General features: G+C 36.1%; 1 protein-coding gene across 5 annotated transcripts in view; it reads left to right on the top strand.

Annotated features, from left to right (window-relative positions):
* Positions 1–26,766, top strand: part of abcc9 (ATP-binding cassette, sub-family C (CFTR/MRP), member 9) — a 53,044-nt gene that overhangs the window by 8,738 nt on the left and 17,540 nt on the right. For 2 of the 5 annotated variants that reach the window (XM_073868590.1, XM_073868589.1), the window contains exons 8-32: positions 922–1,110; positions 2,121–2,291; positions 3,888–4,043; positions 4,125–4,259; positions 4,342–4,504; positions 4,999–5,039; positions 5,136–5,278; positions 5,467–5,581; positions 8,822–8,924; positions 11,894–11,965; positions 12,822–12,927; positions 13,583–13,621; positions 15,396–15,431; positions 16,558–16,659; positions 18,547–18,631; positions 18,821–18,901; positions 19,497–19,634; positions 22,867–22,992; positions 23,073–23,172; positions 23,249–23,520; positions 23,603–23,754; positions 23,825–23,894; positions 25,247–25,404; positions 25,502–25,594; positions 25,774–25,876. In XM_073868590.1, the coding sequence (XP_073724691.1) occupies positions 922–1,110; positions 2,121–2,291; positions 3,888–4,043; positions 4,125–4,259; positions 4,342–4,504; positions 4,999–5,039; positions 5,136–5,278; positions 5,467–5,581; positions 8,822–8,924; positions 11,894–11,965; positions 12,822–12,927; positions 13,583–13,621; positions 15,396–15,431; positions 16,558–16,659; positions 18,547–18,631; positions 18,821–18,901; positions 19,497–19,634; positions 22,867–22,992; positions 23,073–23,172; positions 23,249–23,520; positions 23,603–23,754; positions 23,825–23,894; positions 25,247–25,404; positions 25,502–25,594; positions 25,774–25,876 (2,949 nt within the window). The remainder of the gene's footprint in view (positions 1–921; positions 1,111–2,120; positions 2,292–3,887; positions 4,044–4,124; positions 4,260–4,341; positions 4,505–4,998; positions 5,040–5,135; positions 5,279–5,466; positions 5,582–8,821; positions 8,925–11,893; positions 11,966–12,821; positions 12,928–13,582; positions 13,622–15,395; positions 15,432–16,557; positions 16,660–18,546; positions 18,632–18,820; positions 18,902–19,496; positions 19,635–22,866; positions 22,993–23,072; positions 23,173–23,248; positions 23,521–23,602; positions 23,755–23,824; positions 23,895–25,246; positions 25,405–25,501; positions 25,595–25,773; positions 25,877–26,766) is intronic. The other 3 variants (XM_073868605.1, XM_073868600.1, XM_073868592.1) reach the window with 3 other exon arrangements.

Genomic DNA, 26,766 nt, shown 5'->3' with positions numbered 1-26,766 from the left:
TTTGCATGGGTTTGATATAAAATAAAATATACAAGGTTTATATTAAATTTTTACCAGATATTCCTAATAAATGTAACTTTTTCTATTTCTGAAATGTTTCTTTAATAAATAACACCGCTCTCTCATTCTCATAACGCAGCGAAGTACCTATTACATAAAGTGAACAATTGATTGTCGAGCAATCGATATCAACCTATTCAGCACCATCGCCATGGACAGCACCTGGTAACGTCGTACGTAAGAAAGTATACCTTAAGAAACCCGCTAAGGTACAGTTCGGGAAACGCGCCTAGAAAAGGTAAACCTGTAGTTAAGGTTTAACTTAAGAGTCTTCGTAGCGCGCTAAGGGAGAACGTTATCGGGAAACGCAGCCCTGGGGTACTATTGACTTCCATAATAGGAAAAAATAATACTATGGAAGTGAATGGTGCCCCTGATCTGTTTTGTCAAATTATCTTAACTTTTGTTTAGCAGAACAAAGAAATGTATATAAGTTTGGATCAACTTGAGTGTGAGTAAATGAGGACAGAATTTACATTTTTCGGTGAACCACCCCTTTAAAACAATACACAATGATTAATCAGCGGAGGTTTAAATGGAGTTACATGGGGTCTCATTTATAAATCGTGCGTATGCACAAAAGGGGCTGGAAATGTGCGTACGCCAGTTCCCACGCAAAGGTTATGATCTATAAAAAACGGCAGAATTGGCTTGCAGGGTGGGATCTGAGGATTATAAAGGTAACATTGCTTTGTTTTATAAGTCTTTATATTTTTGGTGTATGCCATTTTTTGGCTTTTGTGCGTACGTAGACCTTTAATAAGGATCCTTCGCACAAATGAGACCCGTGGTGTTCAGGAAGATCTATACTGTAGCATTGAGAAGTCTCATCGTGTCTTATTTTTTGGCACATTCTGACAGCAGAACACAGAGGACCCAGAGAAATCTCCATCCATCTGGAGGTCTATGTACCGGGCGTTCGGACGGCCCATCCTCCTCAGCAGCACCTTCCGGTACATGGCTGACCTGCTGGGTTTTGCCGGGCCACTGTGTATCTCTGGAATTGTGGAACATCTAAATAGAAAAACTACGGTTAAGACGACGAGCGAGGTGTGTGTTTAGTTTGATACTGTGTGTTTGTGAAAAATGCAGAGAAAACTATGCAATGCAATGGAAATACAGTGGCATCAAAACCATATTTCTATTTAGCATTTAGACATTTTTGCATCTACTAACAGCAATCACTTTTCTACAGTTTTCAGTTTTTATATAAAATCATCGTCATGAACAATCTGTGAAAACATAGCCTTGATATCTTTAATATTGATTAAGGTCATGTCTAAGATTGAAATTAATGTGAAATCAAACATACTCTCATAATATGATTATGAGACTTTAGCTTGGATCTCACAGACAGGGTAAGAGATGATAAAATTTATTTTGAAGCTCATTCGTCACAGTCTTGTTAAATCAATTAAGATGTTATTCGGATAAATGTCAATTAAATAATTTATGTCTGGTGGCTGTGCTGCTATTTAGATTGTGCTTATTTATCAGTGTGACTTCCTGTTTTGACTTGCTATTTATCACTTCCTGTGTGATGTCACAGAGGCGTCGGCGCTATTAATGAGACGCCCATATGTCATTGCCCTGAGAGATGATAGCAGTTATTAGATTTCACATAGCACGTTCTTCCTGCTCGGATGACCGTGATGTCATGTGCCTTTGCTTCATAACACTCTCAAGAGGTTTAGATAAGAAAGAATTCAGTGTGAGAGAACTTTGGCTGAACAAAATCGAAACTGAGCTGATTGAGTGAATGATATCACTGCGTTTGGGTTGTCCTGGTCCATGGATAATAATATTTACTATACTTTCCCCCGCCCCAAATGTGTCCTTCAAGCAAACCAGTTAGCATTGTTGTATATTAAATGTTACCCTGTCTGTGGAAACCCAGCTAAATTTACTTATATTGGTGACATTTTCAAAAATTAGGCCAAATATATTCTCACAATGTAAACTTTACTGGTGATAAATGTGTGACTACTTGTATGTGACTTTATTCACTGCTGATAAGCCAAAAGGGTTTAATGTGTTATGTGTGTGTGTTGATCTGTCAGACAGGAGACATGACTTTAGGAGTTTACTTCATGTCTTCCATTGAGCTCCTGCAGAATACTTCTGTTCTTGCCGTTCTGCTGTTCCTGGCGCTGGTGCTGCAGAGAACGTTCCTGCAGGCCTCCTACTACGTCACCATAGAAACCGGCATTAACCTGCGTGGGGCACTGCTTGTAAGTTTTCAGGAGATTACTGAAAGTCAAACATGAAGAGAGTTATCAACCCTCACTGTTTTAAACGTTTTAGTAGTTCATAATACACAGAAGACAAATTTTCAACTTATTAGAGCAAAGTCGTGTTCTGGGTCTGATCACATCTTGTTCTGTTCTTTACATTGTTCTCTATTCTGTTATGTTATGTTCTGTTCCATTCTATCATATCCAGTTATTTTGTATTATATTCTGTTCTATTCTATTCTATTCTATTCTATTCTATTCTATTCTATTCTATTCTATTCTATTCTATTCTATTCTGTTCTATTCAGTTCTAACAAGTTCTATCAAATTCTATTCTATCATTTTCTTTTCTATTGTAATGTATTTTATCATATCCATTTTATTTTATTTTATTTTATTTTATTCTAATCTTTTTTATCATATTTTATTTAATTTTTTTATTTTATTTTATCAAGTTCAATTCTATACCATATCCTATTCCATCCCATCTTATCCCATTTTATCTATTCTATTCTATTCTATTCTATTCTATTCTATTCTATTCTATTCTATTCTATTCTATTCTATTCTATTCTATTCTATTCTATCCCATATCCCATCCCATTCTATTCTATCAGATCCTATCAAATTCTATCCTATCCTATTCCGTTCTATTCTATTCTATTCTATTCTATTCTATTCTATTCTATTCTATTCTATTCTATTCTATCAATTTCTATTCTATTATATTTTATATAATATCCTATCCAATCCCATCCTATCCCATCTCATCCCATTTTATCTATTTTATTTTATCATATTCTATTCTATCATCTAAAGTTCTATTCTATCCCATCCTATCCCATATCCTATCCCATCCCATTCCATTCTATTACATCAGATCCTATCAAGTTCTATTCTATCCAATCCTATCCCATTCCTTTCCGTCCTGTTCCACTCCGTTCCATTGTATTCCATCCTATCCTATCCTATCCTATCCTATCCTATCCTGTCCTATTCTGTTCCATTCCCTTCCATTCTATTCTATACCATATCCTATCCCATCCCATCCTATCCCATTTTATTTCATTTTATTTATTTTATTTTATCATATTCTATTCTATCCTCTCAAGTTCTATTCTATCCCATCATATCCCATATCCTATCCCATTCCATTCTATTATATCAGATCCTATAAAGTTCTATTCTATCCAATTCTATCCCATTCCTTTCCATTCTGTCCTATCCTATCCTATCCTATTCCTTTCCGTCCCATCCTATTCCCATTCTGTGTTCTGTCTCATATTATATTCAAAACTATTATATTCAAGTTTTCCCTGATCTACACTAGTTCATCCTTTAAGTAAAGATTTCAGGCATTTGATAAACATTCAGGGCTTTTTTTTTTGAAAAAGACTGTATGGAGACTTTGAGGTGTTTATAACAGTATCTGTTTTCATTTTTCTGTCACTGAAATGTTGATTTGAGAAGACTGATTCATTCTCCATTGTTAAAACTGTTCCCTCAAGTCACTTTTTGAAGATTTATTTTACTTTAAATGAATTTAACAATGACCAACAATCTGACCAACAACTTGTTGGATTCATTCCACAGGCCATGATTTACAATAAAATTCTGCGTCTCTCAACCTCAAACATGTCCATGGGGGAGATGACCCTAGGCCAGATCAACAACCTAGTTGCCATAGAGACCAATCAGCTCATGTGGTTTCTCTTCTTATGTCCCAACCTGTGGGCCATGCCAGTTCAGGTACATCTTTACATGTAAGAATGTTGCCAAAGTAGCTAAATCATCTTTTTACCTAATTTCTTGTGTCATTATATCTTCTAGATTATTATGGGAGTGATCCTACTGTATTATTTGTTGGGTAATAGTGCCCTGATAGGGGCCGGGGTAATTTTGCTCTTGGCCCCGGTTCAGTACCTCATCGCCACCAAGTTGGCAGAAACACAGAAGAGTACGCTGGTAAATTTACTTTCACCTCACTGGGTTAATCTGTATATGCTTTGTCAACACACGATGGTTCTTGACTCTTTATTTTTGTCAGGACTACTCGACAGACCGTCTTAAAAAGACAACAGAGATTTTAAAGGGAATAAAGCTACTAAAGCTCTACGCGTGGGAGAAAATCTTCTGTAATCGTGTGGAGGAGACCCGAGAAAAAGAGCTGACCAGTCTTAAGACTTTCGCCCTCTACACTTCAATGTCCAGTACGAATGCCCCTCCCCTTAATTACATTCCCCACCCCAAGTCATAGGCACCTCCCATCTCCATACGGCGCATTCACACGGGGCGTCAGCGTTAACGCTTAACGGAAGGCTTGTCTGAAGCGTGGCCAACAGCCAATCACAGTGGCCGCTACACATGCTCCGTTCTTCCATAAACGTAATTCGCTGGCTCTGTCTAGGTAATTTGCATAAGGCGATCTGATTGGCTGACGCACGCGTTGGCGCTTGAAAAGTTGAGAAATGTTCAACTTCTGCTGCGAGCAACGGCACCGACGCAGCGCCGACGGATCCACAATTCAGTTCGGCAACGCATGACGTCACCCATTAAAAGTGAATGGGAAGCGTTGACGCTGACGCCCCGTGTGAATGCGCCGTTATGCTCCACCCACCTCATAGGCCTCACCTTTCACATACTGTAATTTCTCCAGTTTAACAAATGACAATTTGGTGCTAATAATTTCTATTTATCTCTTTAGTTTTTATGAATGCAGCCATCCCAATTGCTGCAGTATTAGCGGTAAGAGATTGATCTTCACTGGGCTTATCAACCTTATTTACTTCTAGTATTTAATGTGAAAACATACCCTTGAGCTTATTCCCCAATTGCTTGTAGACCTTTGTCACACATGCCTATATCGAGGAGGAAAGGCTCGGTCCAGCAAAGGCGTTTGCTTCTTTGGCTCTCTTCCATATCCTGGTCACTCCACTCTTTCTCCTGTCCACGGTGGTCAGGTTTGCCGTCAAGGCCCTGGTCAGGTACGTGACTACCTAGAATAGTAATCCAATATTATTTTATGCTGGTATATATTGACTTTTGAACGTTATTGCTTTGTAAAAGTTACATGGTGAAATTATGATGAATTTGAAAGTGTGGTCAACACAGGTGTGCATAGCCTGCTTTCTGAGAATTTGTTTATTTACTAAACGCACTGCCCCCTCTCCAGCGTGCAGAAACTTGGCGAGTTCCTCCAGAGCGATGAGATTGGAGATGACAGCTGGCGAAATGGTGATCTGTCTATGCCTGCAGACTCTGGAAAGAAATACAAATACCCGGGAGATGTGAGTACTCACAGATTTGCACCTAAAGACATTTCCCAACACTTGTAGACCATTCCAAATCAAAAATCTTATTTGCCAAGTTATGTCACAAATACGGGAAAGGACAGGCATAAAAAATATGCTATAAGTAAGATAAATATTATATGAAATTTTGATTTGATATGTGCTATTAGAAATGTGTGAGGTGCTTTAAGCCAGGATGCATTCAAGCAAGTTTAAAGTGTAAACAGGAAGAACATGCATTTGGTTAAATCAGTTAGGTATGTATGTTACTACGGATAGGTTATTATTTTCAGGCATTTTTTTACTGTAAATAACAAACCTTCAAAATGTTGCCATTGGCCAATCAGAATCAAGCATTCCAGAGTCCCGTGTAATATCATACTTAAAACACTTGTTCTCAACTAAAAGGAATCAAAACATTTTGTCTACTTATTATTATAATAGTCATTGCATTAAAATATGGGCAGATCGACTAACACAGTGGTCCTCTTAAGGGGGCGCCAGAGTATACTGGGGGGGTGGGGGGTTGGTGTGGTTGGGGCGGTTAGGTGCGTTCCAATATGCTTTGCTTTGAGCTCAAATTTAGATGCATAAAATGTTCCACAAATAATTGTATAAAAATATTTTAAATTGTTTTTTTTAAACATTTGCTAACAATGGCAAGATATAGTTAAAATTTTCTTGTGTGTAAAATAGGCCAAATTATTTTAATTTTGTTTGCTCTATCTCAACCAGTTTTGGGTGTAACTAGTTACTAAATAATTAGTTACTATAATTTAAATACTTTTTCTTATTACTCTTATTTTTTCCAGTGATTTAATTACAATTACTTCTGATGTAATTGAACTAAATTGTACTGTGTATGGACTGGGTTGTCCAGACTTTTTTGTGTGGTGATCTACTTTTAAAATGATAAAGCCGACAAGATCTACCTGCTAAAAACACAGTAAAATTTTTTAATGACAATTTAAAAGCGTATTAGGACTATAATGCATATCTCTACTTTGAATTTAAGGCTGTCCCCATTAGGCTACTCCATTCTTTTTGAGGAGTTAAAAAAGTCATTGAGTACATGTCAAGTACTGCTTAAAATAGCGGAGATGCAGTTTAGTAAAACAAACTAGAAAAAGACAACAGTATCAGAAGCCTCTCTTTAAAAAAGGAGCAGTGCGAAGCGGCTTTCTATTGCTAGGCAACCACCGAGTCAGCTGTCTTGTCAATCAAATATTGAAGCGTGAGCGCTCTTTTGCTGTTAACTGTCATATTAGCAAAAACTTTAAAAAGAGGGCGCTTGCTCTGACCTTGTTTGAGGATGAGAGGTGCACAAACACGCAGGAGAGAGAGAGCGAGTGGAGTCCGGTTCTCAAAGCAACTGTAAACTTCCCTCACCACAACGTAAGGCCCGCCTCTCCCCTCATTCGATTGGACAATGGAAAGACGCGAATAACGTCGGGCGCTCCTCCGCTCTCAGCGTTCCTTCAAAGGCGCGTGCTGCGGCCGGCGGCAAAAACCGCAAGGCACTCAGCGCGCATAAACAACAGCGCACAAACGCTCCCTGTCCATAGAATATCATTCAAAAAAGGCGCCTGCAACTGCCATAAACGCTTTTGGTGTGATTGGCCCCTCTCATAATGCCTATTTCGCCCTCTGTTTTACGATGCTCATGGAGCATCATATGCAGTTAACTTATGTGCGATCTACCGGCATTGCCTTTGCGATCGACTGGTATAGAACAATTATATATAATATAACAGTGTATTTAACAACAAAATTTAAAGTCTAAAGTTAAAATGAATGTTTTTGTATCCTTCTCCCTTTAACTCTTTCACCGCCAGCGTTTTTTTAAAAAGTTGCCAGCCAGCGCCAGCGTTTTTCATGATTTTCACAAAAATGTTATGCCTTCCAGAAAATGTTCTTCTTCAAATATATAAACATACAATATACCAAATGCGACTGACTTAATTGCATATGCATTTGTAGAAATTTCCATTTCAGATACAAAATGGTAGGAGAGTAGTTAGTATATTTATAAAGGTTTGGGCTTGTCAGTGTATTGGTAAATGTCTTAAACCCTTTGTTAATCTAATCATTTCATTATGAGTAAATTATATTCTAAATATTTACTAAATCTTATTCATGTCAGACTTGTTTCATGAGTGTTTTAGGCATATTCACTAGAACTTTTATTTTAATTTTTTAATATCTTGTCATCTATGACAGTTGCCTTTCTAAAGTTCAGGAAAATGAAAGAATGTTCTTTAGGCAAAAAAAACTTTATATGTACTTTTATCTCCTGAAAAAAGGAAAAACTAAACTATAGAAAGCTTGTTTCACAACAGTTCACAAGTTGTGCTCATATAATCTTAGCACATGTGGTAAACAGTTTTAGCTTGCTGTTTGCTATAGTGGGGCTCGGGGTGAACACTTGAGCTCACATTTGCCCACTTGACTGCTAATGATGATAATATAGGGACAGCGAGAAGGGATGCCGAAAGAACTGACGTCGAGAAGTAAGAGAGTGCTTTTATATCCTGGTAATAATTAGAAGATCAGATGGGTGTACTCCTCCCGAACTTACATTTAATAACGTCATTTCGTTCTGGACCTCCTCGAGAGAAAAAAAGTGAGTTTGGTAAAGTTGCACTAAGCATAAATATAAAATATAAACAATCTGATTGAGATTTAAGCTTGACGTCATAACTTGCAGTTTGACCCCAAATAACAGCAAACATGATACTCAGCACTGTCACGTCTCTAGAGGCGACATTAAGGGGCCTGAAACGGGAGCACGTCTTTGGGAATAGCTGAGATTTCATAAAAGTGTTGAAGACAAGCAGTCTCGCTGGTCTCACAGTGACCCTTAGCTGTTTTCTGAGAGATGGAGAAGCCTAATCTGTTCCTTGAGGAACCGAGGAAAGTTGGAAGAAGGGGTGAGGAAACGAGAGAGAAAGAGGGATTTGAAAGATTTAGTGTGGCAGAAAGAAGGGGGACATCAGGGAAAAGATGGTGTCAAGTTGGTGTTGCATAGATATAAGAGAGAGAAGGCATGTTTCTTTTTTATAATAGTTGGTGTCCTATGACTTTGTGGGAAATACATTTCTAAATAAAAATGAAATGAAATTTCAAGTCATGATTCACTATTAAGTGTGGTACAAGCTGCATAAAAATTTAGCAACAGATTTTAACAGTCATGTAATGTTTCCTGCTTTAACATTTGCCTTAATTCTATCATTATAGACGAAGGCAATAAACAGGAAGGGACGCTATCGTATGGATAACTATGAGCAGCCCATGCGCAGGCAGCTGCGGCCCTCAGAGACCGAGGACATCGCCGTAGAGGACAGACTTTCGTCACTATCTTCTACAACGACCCCATCAGAACTGATCCTCCATGCTTCTTACACACAAACACAGAGCTAAAGTTCAAGAGCTTAAGATCTGCTTGTTCCTATTTACATGTCAATAACCTTCAAGTCACAGCCAATAAGTTGTTTTACTCGTTGTGTGCCTGAGAATATAGTGCGAAAAGTATAACTAGGGTAAGGCAACACTTTCAATGTAAGGCTCTTAATTAGGGTTGCAGAATTCCAGGAACTTTCAAAGCTGGAAGCTTTCCATGAGAATTAACAATATATGGGAATTAACGGGAATTAATGGGAATAAACTGGGAATACAAAAAACTTGCAGAGTTGCCTATAACAAGGAATTCAGTTGAATTTATACTCTGCACATTCCTTATAAATGCACATTCATTATACATGCACACACTGCTTACTGGAGGGCCACTGATTACACAATTAATTAAATATGCATTAATTAACACATCCATCAAAATGCTTTTTCTTAAACAGCACTACAAAATAAGAAACTGTTTTCAAATAACTTAAAGGTGGGTTAGCTAGCAGTGAGATTGTGAATTGCAACCAACGGCTCAGTCCACCGTTCACCGAAATGCATGGAGAAGCTACGGTAGCCGCCACAGGACAAACATGTTGTCTAGGACAAAATGCAGAACTAGTGACAAAACGCACTCTGTAGAGCAGTTTGTCCGTTTGGGGCTACTGTAAAAACATGGCGCACAAAATGGCAACTTCCATGTAAGGGGAACCGTGATGTATGTAGATAAAAACATCTCATTCTAAGGTAATAAACACATAACAGTTCATTATGCAAGGTCTTTATACACACCTGATAATATAGTTATGTATATTAGATTTTATTAGACTTCTAAAAGTTACACACTGCAACTTTAATGATATTAAATACAAGAAAGCCAACCATATAATTTCCTGCGACAGTAATTTTTTTAATGTTTACAATAGCGTATACACACTTGCCTCATTTAATATATGCAAATCCATCAATATGCACATTAGTCCCTGCCTTCGCTCAATCACAACAGCTCAGACCATAGATATACATGTACATAGATGCTACATTCAGCAGTTTCAGAGGTTCTGGCTAGAGGGGATACAGCTACGGCCAAATCTTGCAGGATGTTGGATTTAGGGTTAAGTTTGGGGGTATGGTTAGGATAAAAAACAGCCGTTCTGGTTAGGCAGGATACAGTTACGGCTTAAACCACGTAAAATGTTGAGTTTAGGGTTAGGTTTGAGGGTAGGATTAGAATGAAAAACAGCAGTTCTAGCTAGATAGGATACAGCTATGGCCTCGATCCCATGAAATGTTGGGTTTAGGGTTAGGTTTGGGGGGAGGATAAAAAACAGCAGTTCTGGCTAGATAGGATACAGCTACGGCCTAAATCCCGTGAAATGATGGGTTTAGGGTTAGGTTTGGGGGTAGGATGAAAAACAGCGGTTCTTGCTAGATAGGATACAGCTATGGCCTAAATCCCGTGAAATGTTGGGTTTAGGGTTAGGTTTGGGGATAGGGGTAGGATGAAAAACAGGGGTTCTGGCTAGATAGGATACAGCTACAGCCTAAATCCTGTGAAATGTTGGGTTTAGGGTTAGGTTTGAGAGTAGGATTAAGATAAAACAGAACTCATCTGGAGAGATATCACAAGATTTTTGCCGTAGCTATATCCCTTCTAGCCACAACCAGTTTAAGACGCATAGCTGCTGCACAAATTTTTTAACAGTGATGTTAACAGGTTAGAAGAGCATTTATACGGCACGTTAGGGTTTATAGAAGTAAAGCTAAAGCAGCAAAGTAGCGTTTGTTTCAGTGCAGAGTCTATGCAATATATATCTATGGCTCGAACTTCTGAACCACTCGTTCAACTCTGTTGACGTAATTGGTTGCATGTTTCCATTTCAAACCACGGTTTTAAGTCTGTCCTTGAAAATCTCACGCAGAGACATATAAATAAACAATAAAAACTTGATTTTCACCACAGAGGGACTTTAAACATTAAAACATCTAACATGTTTTTTTTCAAACATTAAATATATTATGTAATGTCCTTAGACAATTTCTATTGCAATGCTTTTAAATTTAGTTTAAATGTTTCGTTTAGTTCAAATTCTACATCATGCTTGGCTTCTTAAATTTAATTTCAATCGAGGAATAGAATTGGAAAACTTTTCAGTTCAGTTAAAACAGCCTTGATTTTACTACGTTTTACTACACACACGCACACACAAACACACACACACACACACACATACATGTTCATTCCTTTCTCAGCTGGTTTAAAACCCACATAGACATGGTTTTATTTAAAGGTGGTTTGGGTTCAGCTGTGGTTCAGCTTTTCTCCGAGTGCACTTCATGATTCTCACGAGAAGAACGACACTTAAAATCAGAAGGACATAAATTTATTGTTTATTTTTTTTTGTTTCTTTGTCCCCCGGAGGGTTGACTTCCTTTGCCGTCCCTCTGGACAGCAATAGCCTTTTAGCTAATGAGCTTAGTAGCTAAACACACACATTGTGTTAAACTACAAGCAATCCCCCACACTGACCCACTGTCACATCCGCTCGGTCTGATATGAATATAATATACACTGACATTTACACTCCTTCACCTCAGTCATTCACCAACTCTTTCCCTCTTATTCTCACAGATGTTTATAATTTATCAGTATTCTGTGTTTCCCACTATTCACTTCTATTTTACTGTACTGTTCCAATGAATGGGAGTGTTATTATTGCTGTAAATAAACATCGGAAAATTTTAATTTAAAACACATCCGGATGATATGAATGTGACAGATGCAGCTTGCGTGGTGGTAGATTAAAAGAGCAGCGTACGTCAGACTTTACTGCATTGCTTGATGTGCTGGCTTGCCTCAAACTTTGTAATTCGATTGTTTTTTATTTGTATTTTTATCGCTCAAAATCAAGGTGAATGATGGGTTCTTCACATGGGGAAGCTGTTTGTCGACGCTTTCGGATATCAACGTCAGGATCCCTTCAGGTACACAGCCTAGGAGTTATTTGAATAACATTATTGTAACATGGCGCTACCATCAGTCATGTACATGAAAACAGATACATTATTGATAAATTTATTTATTTATTTACGTTTATTTGACAGGGACAATGCACAATATATAATTGGACCAGATTATAGCCACAAGGCTAATTTACATCTGTTGTCCCTGGACAGGAGTTGATGTTATAGGTCAAAAATAAAAAGTAAAAAAATAATAATAGTAATACAAATAAACTAAATGATTCATAAAATAAAATAAAAAATAAACACAGAGACAAGAATCAATGACTAGAAATGTTCACAATGATATAAATAAATAGACATAATACACAGAAATCATTTAATGTCCTTGCTCATGGTTTACAAGGTTTATTAACTCTTTCCCCGCCATTGACGAGTTATCTCGTCAATTAAGACAAAACACTTCCTTGCCAGTGACGCTTCCCTGATGAGTTTTTATGGTAATTTTATGGTAATCTGTTTTGTTTGTTTGAAAGCAGAGGGTCTGTTTTTTTCATTTGAAATATGGTATATTTATATATTTATCAAATAAAATTTTCCTGGAAGGCATTTTATGAACCTTTTGTAAAAAAATGCTGGCAGGGAATGAGTTAAAGCTGTAAGCTTAACATTTGGACATCTCTGTAGCCTGCTCTAGTCATCCCAGACCCCGCAGACAGCATCCATCCATATACCCAGACAGCAGACAACTCCGGGCTGAAAGCACACTGGATCGGCGCTGAAGCCCGGATCCGGCCCGGAGTTGTCCACTATCTGGGTAACCACAGAAGCAACACCTGGACATGCTAATCTTTAACCATCTCATTGGCCTTTTTAGGTCAGCTGACCATGATCGTGGGTCAGGTGGGTTGTGGGAAATCATCTCTGTTGCTGGCCATGCTAGGTGAAATGCAGACCATCAGCGGGAAAGTCTACTGGAGCAAGTAAGAGAAAATTTACTCACGAATTACTGTATATATGCTGTTATATAATACGATGAAGAATTTTGCAATAATCAAAATTCATTTTTTATTGAAAAGCTTGTCATTTTACTTAATGTAGTGGGGAGCTGTGAACCAAAACTGACCTCTCCTGTTTTTCCGGACGCCAAAGCACTTTTGAATGTTTATGTTTATCTACCAGAAAACAGGGGAGTGCATGTGCACGCCAGACCCATCAGATGCTAATCAAAGCCTTTATCTTTACAAAAACACATGGAAATATTCTCCTGTCTGTTCTTGTCACTGTTATAATGATGTACTGTATGTGCAATGGTGTTTGCATACATACAGCCGTCTTACTTTCTGTTTGTCTGTGTGTGTTTGCAAAAGACTTCTACTAGTCAGAAAGAGTTGTCTTTGCAAACAGCACAATGCATCTTAGTCTATTTTTTCAATTCCAAATTTTCTAATGGCGGTGACATCACTCCCCACCTAAACTCTAACGCTTATGTTTTTACTAAACTGATTACTAACTCAAATCACTATTCAACACGGGTGGAGTATGTCAGTGTTATTACAAAAAGCAGTGTCTACTAATGCTGGTGACGTGTGTGTGTGTCTTGTTTCTCTGTATCCTCCTCCTGATGCACTCAATCAGACTGCCTGATTATGAGATACACATCGAAGGGAATATAAGGTATTTCATCAGGGGTTTTACACGCTTACATGCAACACAGCAGTGCAGCACAAGACTTTAAAGTCACTTTGAAAATAGTTTTACAAGCATTTTTTATTTATAAATGCCTGTGTTATACAGATAAAGTCAGGGTATTACCTTAAGACATCCCTGATATAGAGGATGTTATCTTATTTCTAACTTTCTACCTAATCACGTTAAAGAGAAAGTTTACCGAAAAATTTGTCATTATTTAATCACCCTCAAGTTGTTTTAAACCTGTATGAATGTCTTTGTTGTGCTGAACACAAAGAAATACATTTAGAAATATTTTAATAACCAAACAGATTTGGGGCACCATTCACTTACATAGTATTATTCTTTTCTAATGTGGAAGTCAATGGTGCCCCAGGTCTGCTTGGTTAAATTTTTTTTAATATCTTCTTTTGTATTTAGCAAAACACATTTGAGGGTAAGTAAATGATGACAGAATTTACATCTTAGTGCTGGGCAACGATTAATCGTGATTGATCGCATTCAAAATAAAAGTGCATTTTTGCATAACATATGTGTCTAATAATTATGTATATTTAAACACAGACACGTACATATATACATTTCAGAACATTTTTATGTATATATCAATTTGTTTTTGTTTATATATAATATAGAATATATAAAAATATAAATAAATATATATACACAAATGTTTCTTAAATACATACATGAATGTGTGTGTATATATACATAATAATTACACACAGCACACACTCATATATTAAAGTCGCAATGAAATTAAAATGAAAAACTATATATATTTTTTAATATTGTGGTATTATTAATAAATGACTTATCTGTGAGCTTCATTATTTTTTAAAAATTCATGTGTTCTCAAAATCTTTAATCAAAAATGCAAATCTCCTCCCCTCTTCAAAACGATCTCTCTTCACTTCCGGTCAAAAGTATGGCAGGTGGGCGGGGTCCGAGAGAAGATCACAGCGATTAGCAATTAGCAACATGACCCAACTTCAAACGATCCAATCAGATCTCGATGGACAAATACCAATCCAGCCCTGCCTTATTTTATCTCAAAAGCCGTTTCATTCGGATATACGTCACCACGGGGAAAATAATGCAATCGCTACTTCCGTTTCATGGCGACTTTAAGCAGAAAAATCACTTTTATTTTGTATGCTATTAATCTTTGCCCAGCACTAAATTTTTATCCCTTTTAGCATTACATAAAAAATTATGTTAGTTAATGTTCTTTACGGGATAGTTCACCCAAAAATTATAATTCTGCCATTATTTATTCACACTTATGTCGTTTCAAACCTGAATGCATTTCTTCAAAGTAAAAAAATTTATTTAGAAAAAAATTCTTGCTTTGTTCATACGAACAATTGTCTCGGACCCCATTGACTTTTATGCTAATCACAAAAACAATGGAGACATTCAAAATATCTTCTTTTGTGTTGTGCAGAACAAAGTCATACAGGTTTCAGCAACATAAGAGTGAGTCAGTTTTTATTTTTGAGTGAACTATCAAATTGACTAATGTTATATATTACATAATGTGCATCCAAGAAAATAGCTTTCTCATACCGGGACTCCTCGGGTGAGTTTAGAGTTTGCATGAGGGGTTCGGTGAGTCTTTAAAAGTTCAAAACCCCTGAGGTAGAGCAAGAAATATCTCTTTGAATTGCCGTTTCCAACAAAAAGCAGTGTCTGGTTTGTGTGACTGTGCTGCTATGGGTTTAAATATCTTCTAATGTACCTGACTTGCAACTTGCAGCGGGCACGATACAAGCCTCACTTATGAAGAATGGAGGTACATGTACATTTACAAATCCTTTAAACATGCAGTGACCCCATTCATCTGTCCATTCATTTATTACTCCTAAGACCCTTTGCATTTTTTCTTAACTCTTTCCCCGCCATTGGCGAGTTATCTCGTAAATTAAGAGAAATGCTTCCTTACCAATGACAAATTTTTACAGCAATTCATATTTCTGCTATTACCCACTAGGTGGCGCTCTTTCCCAACTTATAAAAGCATCCACTGATTCAAAAACAGTAAAAACTCTGTGTATGTTTTGATCATCGCTCTGAATCTGTTAAAAAGAGAAGAAATGAAGATAAGATTAAATGTTTTTTTTTAAAGCAGAGGGTCTGTTCTTTCATTTGATATATTGTATGTTTATATATAAGAAGACATTTTTCTGGAAGGCATTAAACTTTTGTGAAAATCATAAAAATGCTGCCGCTGGCAATTTTTTTGAAAAATGCTGGCGGGGAAATAGTTAATGCATCTTCCGTTCATCCTCCTGACCTCCTTGAACATTAAAATAATATGTTATGCTGTTTGTTTTTGTGAAGTGCAAAGTGTGCGAAAATGCTGGGAGTCTTTACCTCTCTTGGTGACATCTCTCTTTATGAATATTTATTAAATATGAATGTCTACTTATGAATAATTTGTCTTGCAAAGACATTTATTTATTTTTGCTATCTTTTGCATTCATTAAAGGTGAAGTATGTCATTTTTCTGCCACTATAGCGAAACCAAATGGAATTGAAAAATAACGAAGTTGTTTCCAAACAGGAACATTCTCCTCATCATTCATTGGTCAAAATATTGGGTGTCCTACTCTCAACTTCACACCATTGGATGAGCCAGAATTTAACATGTTGGATTACACAAAAAAACTGGGATTGAAGATGATCGTTGATATTCAAAAATAATCTCAAGTAGCTACATGAAGGGCTCCCTGCATTTGTTATAGTCTGCAATCTGTTCATGTAGCTTATCATTAACAACGTTTTTCTCCATTTCATCTCAGAGCTTTTAGTGTTTTGGTGTGATGGTAACCAGAGTGTATATTTTAACATTTCTATCATATCAATTAATTTTTTTTCTTCCTTGCTCTCTCTCTCTCTCTCTCTCTGTAATGGATCAGTAAAAACAGGTATTCAGTTGCCTATGCAGGCCAGAAATCCTGGCTGCTTAATGCCACTGTAGAGGAAAACATCACATTTGGAAGTTCTTTTAACAAGCAGAGGTAAGGTCAAGATTTGTCATTTTATAAAGTTTTGTTTAACTAAATTCGGGAGGAGCATGATCATCCAATGGCATAGTTTTGGGGAGGGGGGTTAATATTTAATGCTGTTGATTCGCATTTAATTGCACATCCATTTTGGGTAAAACATTACCACACAAAATACAAAGAAAGAAATAATATTTAATTTGAGACTTTATTGAACGCTACATTATTTTAACAAACTTATCAATTCAAAGGCCAATTTTTATCCGAATCTGCATCTGAACTCCACCCCATCACACTTACGGCTGGTATCTAGGAGGGGCCAGTATTCTGGGTTCTGAGCTCTCAGCCCTCCTCTTGGAAAGCACATCAAATATCTTTATTATTAAATCTTATTAAAACTTGTGAACCTTGTCAACCATGTGAACTTTTTACTGTGGGTTGCAGTAATTTTGGCACCATTTTGCTTTAAGATTCAGATGTAGGGCAGCAGTTAATTTTAGGTCTATAATTTTAATGGGTTGAAATATACTGTTATTCTGTCGTACTATTTTAATTAATTGGAAAATCTTTGTGGAACTTTTTCACGACAGCTTTAGTTTTTCAACTTATTCAAGACTTTTCTGGGTTCCTAAAATTGATTTTGAGAAATCATATATTAAACAGAGGCATAACAGTGTGTAGTCACCAAAAGCGAAGCATTGCATTCCTCACTCTAGATTATTTGCGAGATTTAATTTTGAGTTATGCAAATGTTTCGCTCAAGTTGAATTTTTTTTTGTTTGAGGCAAATACACTGTAAAAATTAAAAGTTGGATCAACGAAAGAAATTACTTTAGTTTGTAATGCCTTAACAAATTAACTTAAATTAAAAATTCTTACTTTAAGTGAAAATTTTAAGTTAAAAATATTTAAATATTTTAGGTGTTACCAGTTGAAGTAATTTTTACATTTATTTCCCCTTAAATTTTCATTTAAGTGAGAAAATTTAAGTTGAAAATGTTTAAATATTTTAGGTGTTACCAGTTGAAGTAATTTTTACATGTATTTCCCCTCAAATTTTCATTTAAGTGAGAAAATTTAATTTGAAAATGTTTAAATTTAAGGTGTTAAAAGTTGAAGTAATTTTTACATTTATTTCCCCTTAAATTTTCATTTAAGTGAGAAAATTTAAGTTGAAAATGTTTAAATATTTTAGGTGTTACCAGTTGAAGTAATTTTTACATTTATTTCCCCTTAAATTTTCATTTAAGTGAGAAAATTTAAGTTGAAAATGTTTAAATATTTTAGGTGTTACCAATTGAAGTAATTTTTACATTTATTTCCCCTTAAATTGTCATTTAAGTGAGAAAATTTTAGTTGAAAAAACAAATTTAGGCATTACCAATTGAAATAATTTTTTGAGTTGATCTAACGTTTACTTTTTAGAGTGTATATCGCATGTTCACGGCAATCGTGCCACCCAGTTTCCATCATTCGCATCGCTCCGTGAAAACTTGCATCTATTTGCATTGACTTTGTATGTAATTTATTTGCGCAAATAGTTAAATTCCCTTCTGGTGTGTACGCAGCATAACTGTACAAACTGGCAACCTTTTACTTTGCGATGCGTACTGTTGCACTTTGTACATCCCTACATTTAATAAATACAAGTTGTTTTTAACCTAAATACTTACATGTAAGTACATTATAAAAATTCTTATATTCTTATTAAAACATTTTGTTACTTTTTACTCATGAATTATTACCAGATGTTATATTTTTAACGAAATTAGGTATTAAATAAAATTTTATTCAAAAGTATGATATAATGCCCAAGAATGTAGTAAAGTATATGAAAAACACTTTTATTAAAGTGACAGTACTTAATACTTTTAAACCACTTACTCTTTATTTGTTGGCCAGATACAAAGCTGTGATAGATGCCTGCTCGCTTCAACCAGATATCGACCTGCTTCCTTTTGGAGACCAGACCGAAATCGGAGAACGGGTAAGAGAGGACGAGAGAGGTTTGGCGTTTCTCTAACTTCAGTGTGTCTGGGCATGAGACCAGCTATCTGACATCAGCTGCTGTAGTACTAATCGGATAAAATCTGATATATAGTATAGACTACCAGAGTGTTGCATGTTGTCAGAACCGAAAGTGTTTTGATTTGCATTTATGTGTGTAATCCTACAGGGCATTAATCTCAGCGGCGGTCAGAGACAACGCATCTGTGTGGCCAGAGCGCTGTACCAGAACACCAACATTGTTTTCCTGGTATGAATCAACTTTTGCAATGCAGAAGCGGGTGGATTACTCATCATAGGATCCACACAAGCATACAAACATATCACACTCATATATTGCTGATAGTGTCATAAAGTGCCTCCACCCTGCAAAGTAATCTCTTTCCGAATGATGTGCCATACATCTGATATGTTTGCGTTGCAAAGGCTTTCTGATGATCACCACAGTTTTAAATTTGATTTAGTATGAACACCCAGATAAGATTTCTCAAGCGATGTGTGATAACTCGTGGCACATAAACAAGAAGGTTAGCATTGGATTACTGTACATAAAAACACACCCTTCTGGGCCGGATCATAAATTCATCTTCCTATAATCATTCTTTGGAATGACGTCATGTCTCAAATCCCAGACAGTCATAGAGTTTGATTTAGTGTCATTTTAGGTTAATCTGTCAAGTAAGTTTGGCGTGACCATAACAGATCATCTTTTTGCGGACAGTGATATTGGAATATTGAATTACCAAACTAAGAATTTCTGAAAAATCTGGATCAGCTTTGCTATTTGATTTTATCTCATGTAAACTGAATGCAGAATTAACCCTTTAACCTTGTTTTGGTAATAGGATGACCCATTCTCTGCCCTGGATATTCACCTCAGTGATCATCTGATGTTGGAAGGAATTCTAAAGTTTCTGCAGGATGACAAGAGGACCGTGGTTTTGGTCACGCACAAGCTACAGTATCTCATCCACGCTGACTGGGTAACTCATGGGTTATTATTAGTGCTGGGCAAAGATTAATCGCGATTAATCGCATACAAAATAAAAGTGATTTTTTGCATAATATATGTGCATGTACTGTGTCTAATTATTGTGTATATTTAACCACACACACATTCATATATTAATTTCAGAATTGTTTTACTTATATATAATTTATTTTTACTATATAATATATAAAAATATAAATAAATATATATAAACATGTAAATGTTTCTTAAATACATACATGAATGTGTGTGTATTTAATTATACATAATAATTACACACAGCACATACTCATATATTATGCCAAAAATCACTTTTATTTTGTATGCGATTAATCACGATTAATTTTTGCCCAGCACTAGTTATTATATTTGTCTTGTTTTCAAGTTCAATATCTAAACTAGGGCTGTCAATAGATTAAAATATTTAATCGCGATTAATCGCATGATTTCATGAGTTAACTCGCGATTAATCGCAAATTAATCGCACATTTTGATCTGTTCTAAATTTACCTAAATGTAACACTTTTCAAGTTTTTAATGCTCTAATCAGCATGGATTTGGATAATATATATGCTATATGCAAATGTATGTCTACAACAACCTGTTTACATTTTCAACAGAACCATCAGCCATAGTTTTAAAATGTTTTTGCCTTTAGAAGATCTTTCTCCATTTCTGTTTGCTGCTGCATCATTTGTGACCTGTGCTGGCAAATTGAGTTGGGATGAGCAAATTTTCAAAAATGTGTCATTTATATTTTAACATTCTCTATTAAAAAAAACTTCAAAACAATTGGAACAATTGTTGGAATCTGACAAAGCATGACAGAACTATACCTGTTAATGCATAGCAAAAACAATATCAATATACATATATGTTTTTCTTTTCTTGTTTAATTTTGACATTGAGACAGACCACTTTAAGATACTGTACACTGAAAAAACTAATACGCTGGATTTACTAAAAAATAATAATATTTAGTGCACAATCTTTGCACCCACTTTTTAAAGTAAGTTTTACATGGAATTTTAAGCAGTTTAAGCATTTGCAATTTTTAAAGTAAGCTTTACATGGAGTTTTAAGCAGTTTAGGCTAAAAAAAAAATTAAGCAATTGCTTAAAATTACATGTGAAACTTGCTTACAAAGAGGGACGCAAAAATGATGCACTATACTTTTTAGTAAATTCAGCGTATTCTTTTTTACAGTGTAGGATAATGCAAGGGTTTAATATAATGACACAACAGATACTTTTCCTTAACAGTTAACCAAACATTCACTTCAGATATAACAGATTATAGGTCATACCTGCGTGAATTCTTGTCAAAACAGATATTTTTAAACCTGTAATTTTGTGTTAGATGTCTAAATATATCAGGGTCACGCACTCGCGCGTTTGTGTGCATGCGCTTCAGACGTCTGCGTCAGACATCGCTTTTGAGCCTTGTCACCCTTAATAACTCTTTTAACATCAATCAGATCCCGAACTTTATCTCTTTTAATAATTATTTTAACATCAAGAAAGCTTCTGAATGCTCTAAAAAAAAAAAAAAACGAAAAAGTGAAAGAAGACGCGTCTTTGCTTTATATGGATTTGGGACGGTACACCTCACAAAAAACGTGCAGATAAAGAAAACTGCACGTGCAGAAAACGTGCATTTTAGATGTTTAATGACCATTAGAACATTGGATTCACTAGACGAGAGCTTAATGTTCTTATTTTCATGAAAAGCTCCGACTCATCTAGGCAGCGCCGGTCACTTGCTGCGTCTCAATTCATCCAGCTGTGGTTCAAACAGAAATTGCGTGTTGCGTTAATCGCGCGTTAATAAAATTAGTGCCGTTAAAATGAATTTCCGTTAACGCGTTATTAACGCGTTTATTTTGACAGCCCTAATCTAAACATTATTAAATCATGATGCATTTAATTGATATGCAAAATGACTTTATTAATAATAATAATAAATGTTGTTTTCTGAAAAAGAAAAAAGAAATTTTATTTTATGAGTTATGCTTAAAACAAGAAAAATCTAATAAATAAAAAAAGAAAGAAAACAAGTATTTAGTAAAGTACTTAATAAAAAGGTAAACTTAATAAATGGCAGATTTGTTTCTTGTTTTACTTTTGAGTTTTTGTCTTCAGAAAACCTTAACATCTTAGGTCATTTTGCCTTTCTTAATTAAAAAAATTTAGATTTGTAAAAGCAAACATTTGTAAAAGCCCTATTTTAACAATCTAAGCGCATTGTCTAAAACGCACAGTGCACAGTCTAAACAGGTGTGGACGAATTCACTTATTTAACGACGGGAAAAATGGTTTGTGCACTAAGCACACGGTCTAAAGGGTTGTTTCTATTCTCCTAATGTGTAACGAGTGTGTTTTGGGCGTAACATGCAAAAAACCAACCAAGTCTCAGCTCTCATCCCCTTTAAACGCCAGTTGCGCTTGCACCATTTAGATGACGCAATTTGTAAACTGAAAAACTAAGCGGAAGAAGAAGACCACCAGTTTAAGATTAAATGTTAAAAAATTGCATTGTTTTCATTTGTATTGAAATTGTTATTTTTTTGTAGATTGCCCAAAATGATAATTGCGCTGGGTTGAAACTAGCAAAAGACACTTGTGTCGCACATTGTGATACATTGCACCAGGTGTATGATAGGGCCCAAATACTTAATAATAAATACATTTTTGCATTGTAGGATTAAATTTAGAATTATAAAATTTTGAATTTGGCCAAATAAACCAAAAGTTGACGTTGATACACTGATACATTCGCTGCGTCATCGGCTTCAGTAGTAGGGAAAATTCAGTAGGCGAGGCGAGTAGTATGTCTGAATTCACAGTATTTGAAAAACAGTAGGCGAAAAGTACTTGGATGACCACTACTTCTAGCAAGATTTTCAAGTGTATGTATGAGATGGACACTTTACTATCCCAGAGAGGAATCCACATAGAAGAAGAAAAGGCGTCGACATATTCAAAAATGCTGAAAAGCGACAACACGTCTCTATTCAAATAAGAAAAAAGCTGTGCCTCATCCTAATTAACGGCTCACCTGTTATTAGATGACGTATGGTGGATGTTGTACGTCCGAATTTCATTCACACTAATGATATTTATACTATATAGAACATAGTATTTGATGTATGTGTTTTCAGACGCAGGGATATTGTACTGATTAACATAATTTTACTTTATGACTTTACATTCTCTGTGGGATAGATAATAGCCATGAAGGACGGATCTGTTCTGAGGGAGGGGACATTAAAGGATATTCAGACTCACGATGTGAAGCTCTATGAGCATTGGAAGACCCTGATGAATCGACAAGACCAGGAGCTTGAGAAGGTCAATCTTCCTATTCACAGTTCATCTTTGTTTTACATCGACGGTGGCTAATTTTAACATGCTTGGATGCTTAATTTTAGGAGACTGAACTGGAGAGTCAGACCACTCTCGAGAGGAAGACCTTGAGAAGAGCGTTTTATTCAAGAGAGGCCAAAAACCAGATTGACGATGAAGATGAAGGCAATTCTTTTCCAACTTCCCATCTTATATCGTGTCCTGTTTTTAGTACTAAAGTGTTTTTATTTTTATTCCATAGAAGAGGAAATGGAGGAAGATGATGACGACAACATGTCCACCACCACCAGCCGACGTTCTAAGATCCCGTGGAGGATGTGCTGGCGTTACCTGTCCTCAGGTGGTTGCCTTATGGTCTTCCTCATGGTGTCTTCCAAGTTGGCCAAGCACTCTGTTATGGTTGCCATCGACTACTGGTTAGCGGACTGGACATCCTCAAACCAGCGTAACAAAAGTCGGATCGATTCCTTTGCCAATGGAACCAATTACACCGAAAATAACGATCCCTTAGAGGTGAAGCATTGGCAATGGAAATGTTGTCTTGTCTTGTTTGATTTAGCTAGCGATGTCAAGTTTATCTGTTTGTGGTTCACAGCATTACTCTTATGTGCCGGTGTTTATAATCCTGTGTGGGTCAGCGATTGTCCTCTGCCTCGTCACGTCCTTAACTGTGGAGTTTTTGGGTGTGGCTGCTGCTACTAAGCTCCATCATAATCTTCTCAACAAGATCATTCACGCTCCCATCAGGTATTAACCTAAAGAGACGTTTGCTGATGCTGACATCCTCAACTAAAACTTTTTTTAATCTCCCCTTTAGATTTTTTGATATCACACCGCTGGGGCAAATCCTGAATCGTTTCTCAGCGGACACCAACATCATCGATCAGGTAAGAATAAGACTAGAAAAGACAAAAGGGGGGTGCTGTATGGGTGTTTTTTTACTTTAGAGCTCTTGGTTTGGACCGGAGTCAGTATGATTGTGTTTGGATGAAAAATCTTTTTAAGGGCGTGCCTTGCACAACACACCAAGAAAACCGCAGTTGAGTCAGCTGAAGGATAGGGACCTGGGTACGGTTATCATAGACAACAGTACAGTTTACAATTCGTAAGTGATCTGTGCCAATAAGGGAAAGAGAAGTGCTAATTATGATCCGTAACCTATAGCAACATTGATATCTGTTACCTAGCAACAGGTGCTAAAAGTGGAACTTAAGTCATGGAAAACCTGAGACTAAAGGAATTTTAAAGAGCACCTATTGTCTGATTTACATTTTTTCATTTCCTTTGGTGTTTAAGTGTGTATTAGTACATGTTAATGATATGCAAAAGGTACAAACCCCAAAGTAAATGGTGACGCAAGTTATCATCTCCAACGTAAATCTTTTCTTGGACTACAACAAACACACGGATTGTAGGCAACAGCTTACTTCCTGTAATTGGTGATGTAGACAAGACCGACATTATCATAATTCCTCCCGCTTGGGACTCAGTCTGTAAGTTAACTCCTGTTAGCGTTGCATTGTGACCGAATCTTTCAAACATGGTAAGGAGCATCACGATTCAGGCCAATCACAACGTACAGATTAGCTGGCCAATCAGGGACACAACACTTTCCAAATCTGTGCGTTTCAGGAAGAGATTGAAATCTGGAGCTACAAAAATGTATGGTATATTGAAAATAATTTTTTAAACCATTAACCACGTGAATACATTGTATTATACCAAATACAAAAAATAACATAGTTTTTTTAGCAATGAAATAGGTGCTCTTTAAAATTCCAGGCTTGAAAATCATAAGAAAGGTCTTTTATATAGTGGTTAAATAATTTTGTTCGAGCCACAGTGTTCATTAGGTATGATATTTGATATTGATATGATATATTATATTTATGCATTTGGCAGACGCTTTTATCCAAAGGGACTTTAAGTGCATTACAAGCTATACAATTTTATCAGATTTGTGTTCCCTGGGTTTGAACACATAACCTTTTGCGCTGCAAACGCAATGCTCTAACACTGACCTATACAGAAATATTAGGTCTAAACATTTGAAAGCCTATATTAACCCTTTAGACATCTCTGACATTTAAACCCGCTAAGATGAGCAGACATGCGTTGTCACACAGACGTGGCATCACAGTGCTGTAGTAGTTAACATAAATGTATTAATAAGTTCAGAAACATTGCATATGTGTGCTAATATCTCTTGCTCTTTCTCTCTGTCTCTCTCTCTCTACAGCACATTCCCCCAACGCTGGAGTCTCTCACCCGGTCCACACTCCTGTGTCTCTCTGCGATTGGCGTCATTGCTTTTGTGACCCCCACCTTTCTCATTGCACTTGTGCCCCTTGCTGTGGCATTTTACTTCATACAGAAGTATTTCAGGGTTGCTTCCAAGTACGTTTCCTGAAGAATTGAGTCACATACATGGCATATAATCTTATCGTCCTGTCTTTGTGTCGCTGTACATCTGTTTTATTTAATTTTTCCTCAGGGATCTCCAGGATCTGGATGACTCCACTCAACTGCCTTTGCTCTGTCATTTCTCTGAGACTGCAGAGGGTCTTACCACTATTAGAGCATTCAGGTCAGTGTATTGAGGCTCATCCAAAAGCACATGTCTTTCTTTTATAGAAGGGAACTTGTCCACTTATGGAGTGTTGAAAGCGCACATAAATTAATCGACCCCCATCCCCCTCGTCCTTAACAGCTGTTGTGGTTCGATGCGGCGTGCCGAATGGTCACACATTGATTTGTATCTTACAGACATGAGGCTCGTTTCAAGCAGAGGATGCTGGAGCTGACTGACACCAACAACACTGCATACCTTTTTCTCTCTGCTGCCAACCGGTGGCTGGAGGTCAGAACTGTAAGTAAAACTAAAAGTCGTTTTGTAGTACAAATAATACTTTTGTAGTTGATGCACGCGTTCAACCGAAAAATAAAGTGCTGGACGCGTGTTTTGCTTAGGTAGCAAAAGAGAGGTGGGGCTATCAGGTACTGTTTCGTCTGGGATACCTCTTATTCGTCCGGATAGTAAAAAAAACATTTTGGGTTCGATTTGAGATGACACTACCCTAAGTTTCATACACTAGATGGTAATGCATATAGTGCATAGTGTATGGTACATTATTTGGGACAGAACTATAGTTTTAAATATGGAAACAAAAGGTTGAATGTAGCTTTAAGACTACTGTACATTAGCACAAATTTTTGTTTAAGATTTGTAACTTTTCAAGATCTGAGTCCTTTCCTTGTTTTTATTCTCATTTCCTTTCAAATTTGTATTAGTTTTTAGAGATGGTGGAGAAGGTGAACAGTAAAGCATTTTTACTAGGGCTGTCAAAGAATTAATTGTGATTAATCGCAATTAATCGCATACAAAATAAAAGTTTGTTTTTGCATAATATATGTGTGTGCACTGTGTAATATATAATATATATAGTATGTAATATATGTATATTTATTTATTTAATTATTTAAACTTTACAATTTATTTATTTATATTTTTAAATATTTTATATATATATATATATATATATATATATAAATTAAGATTTTTTTATTTATACATACGTATTAATATTATACATAATAATTACACACAATACACCACAAACATATTATGCAAACACAAACTTTTATTTTGTATTAATCGTGATTAATCTTTTGACAGCCCTAATTTTTTACTCCACTTACCCAAAAATTAAAACTTTTACTTTGTACTTTTACTACATTATAAAGCATAATATTATATAC

This window comes from Misgurnus anguillicaudatus, chromosome 1 (assembly GCF_027580225.2).
Source record: "Misgurnus anguillicaudatus chromosome 1, ASM2758022v2, whole genome shotgun sequence".
In the NCBI taxonomy this organism is placed as follows: domain Eukaryota; kingdom Metazoa; phylum Chordata; class Actinopteri; order Cypriniformes; family Cobitidae; genus Misgurnus; species Misgurnus anguillicaudatus.
This window is presented reverse-complemented; position numbering and strand designations above follow the sequence as displayed.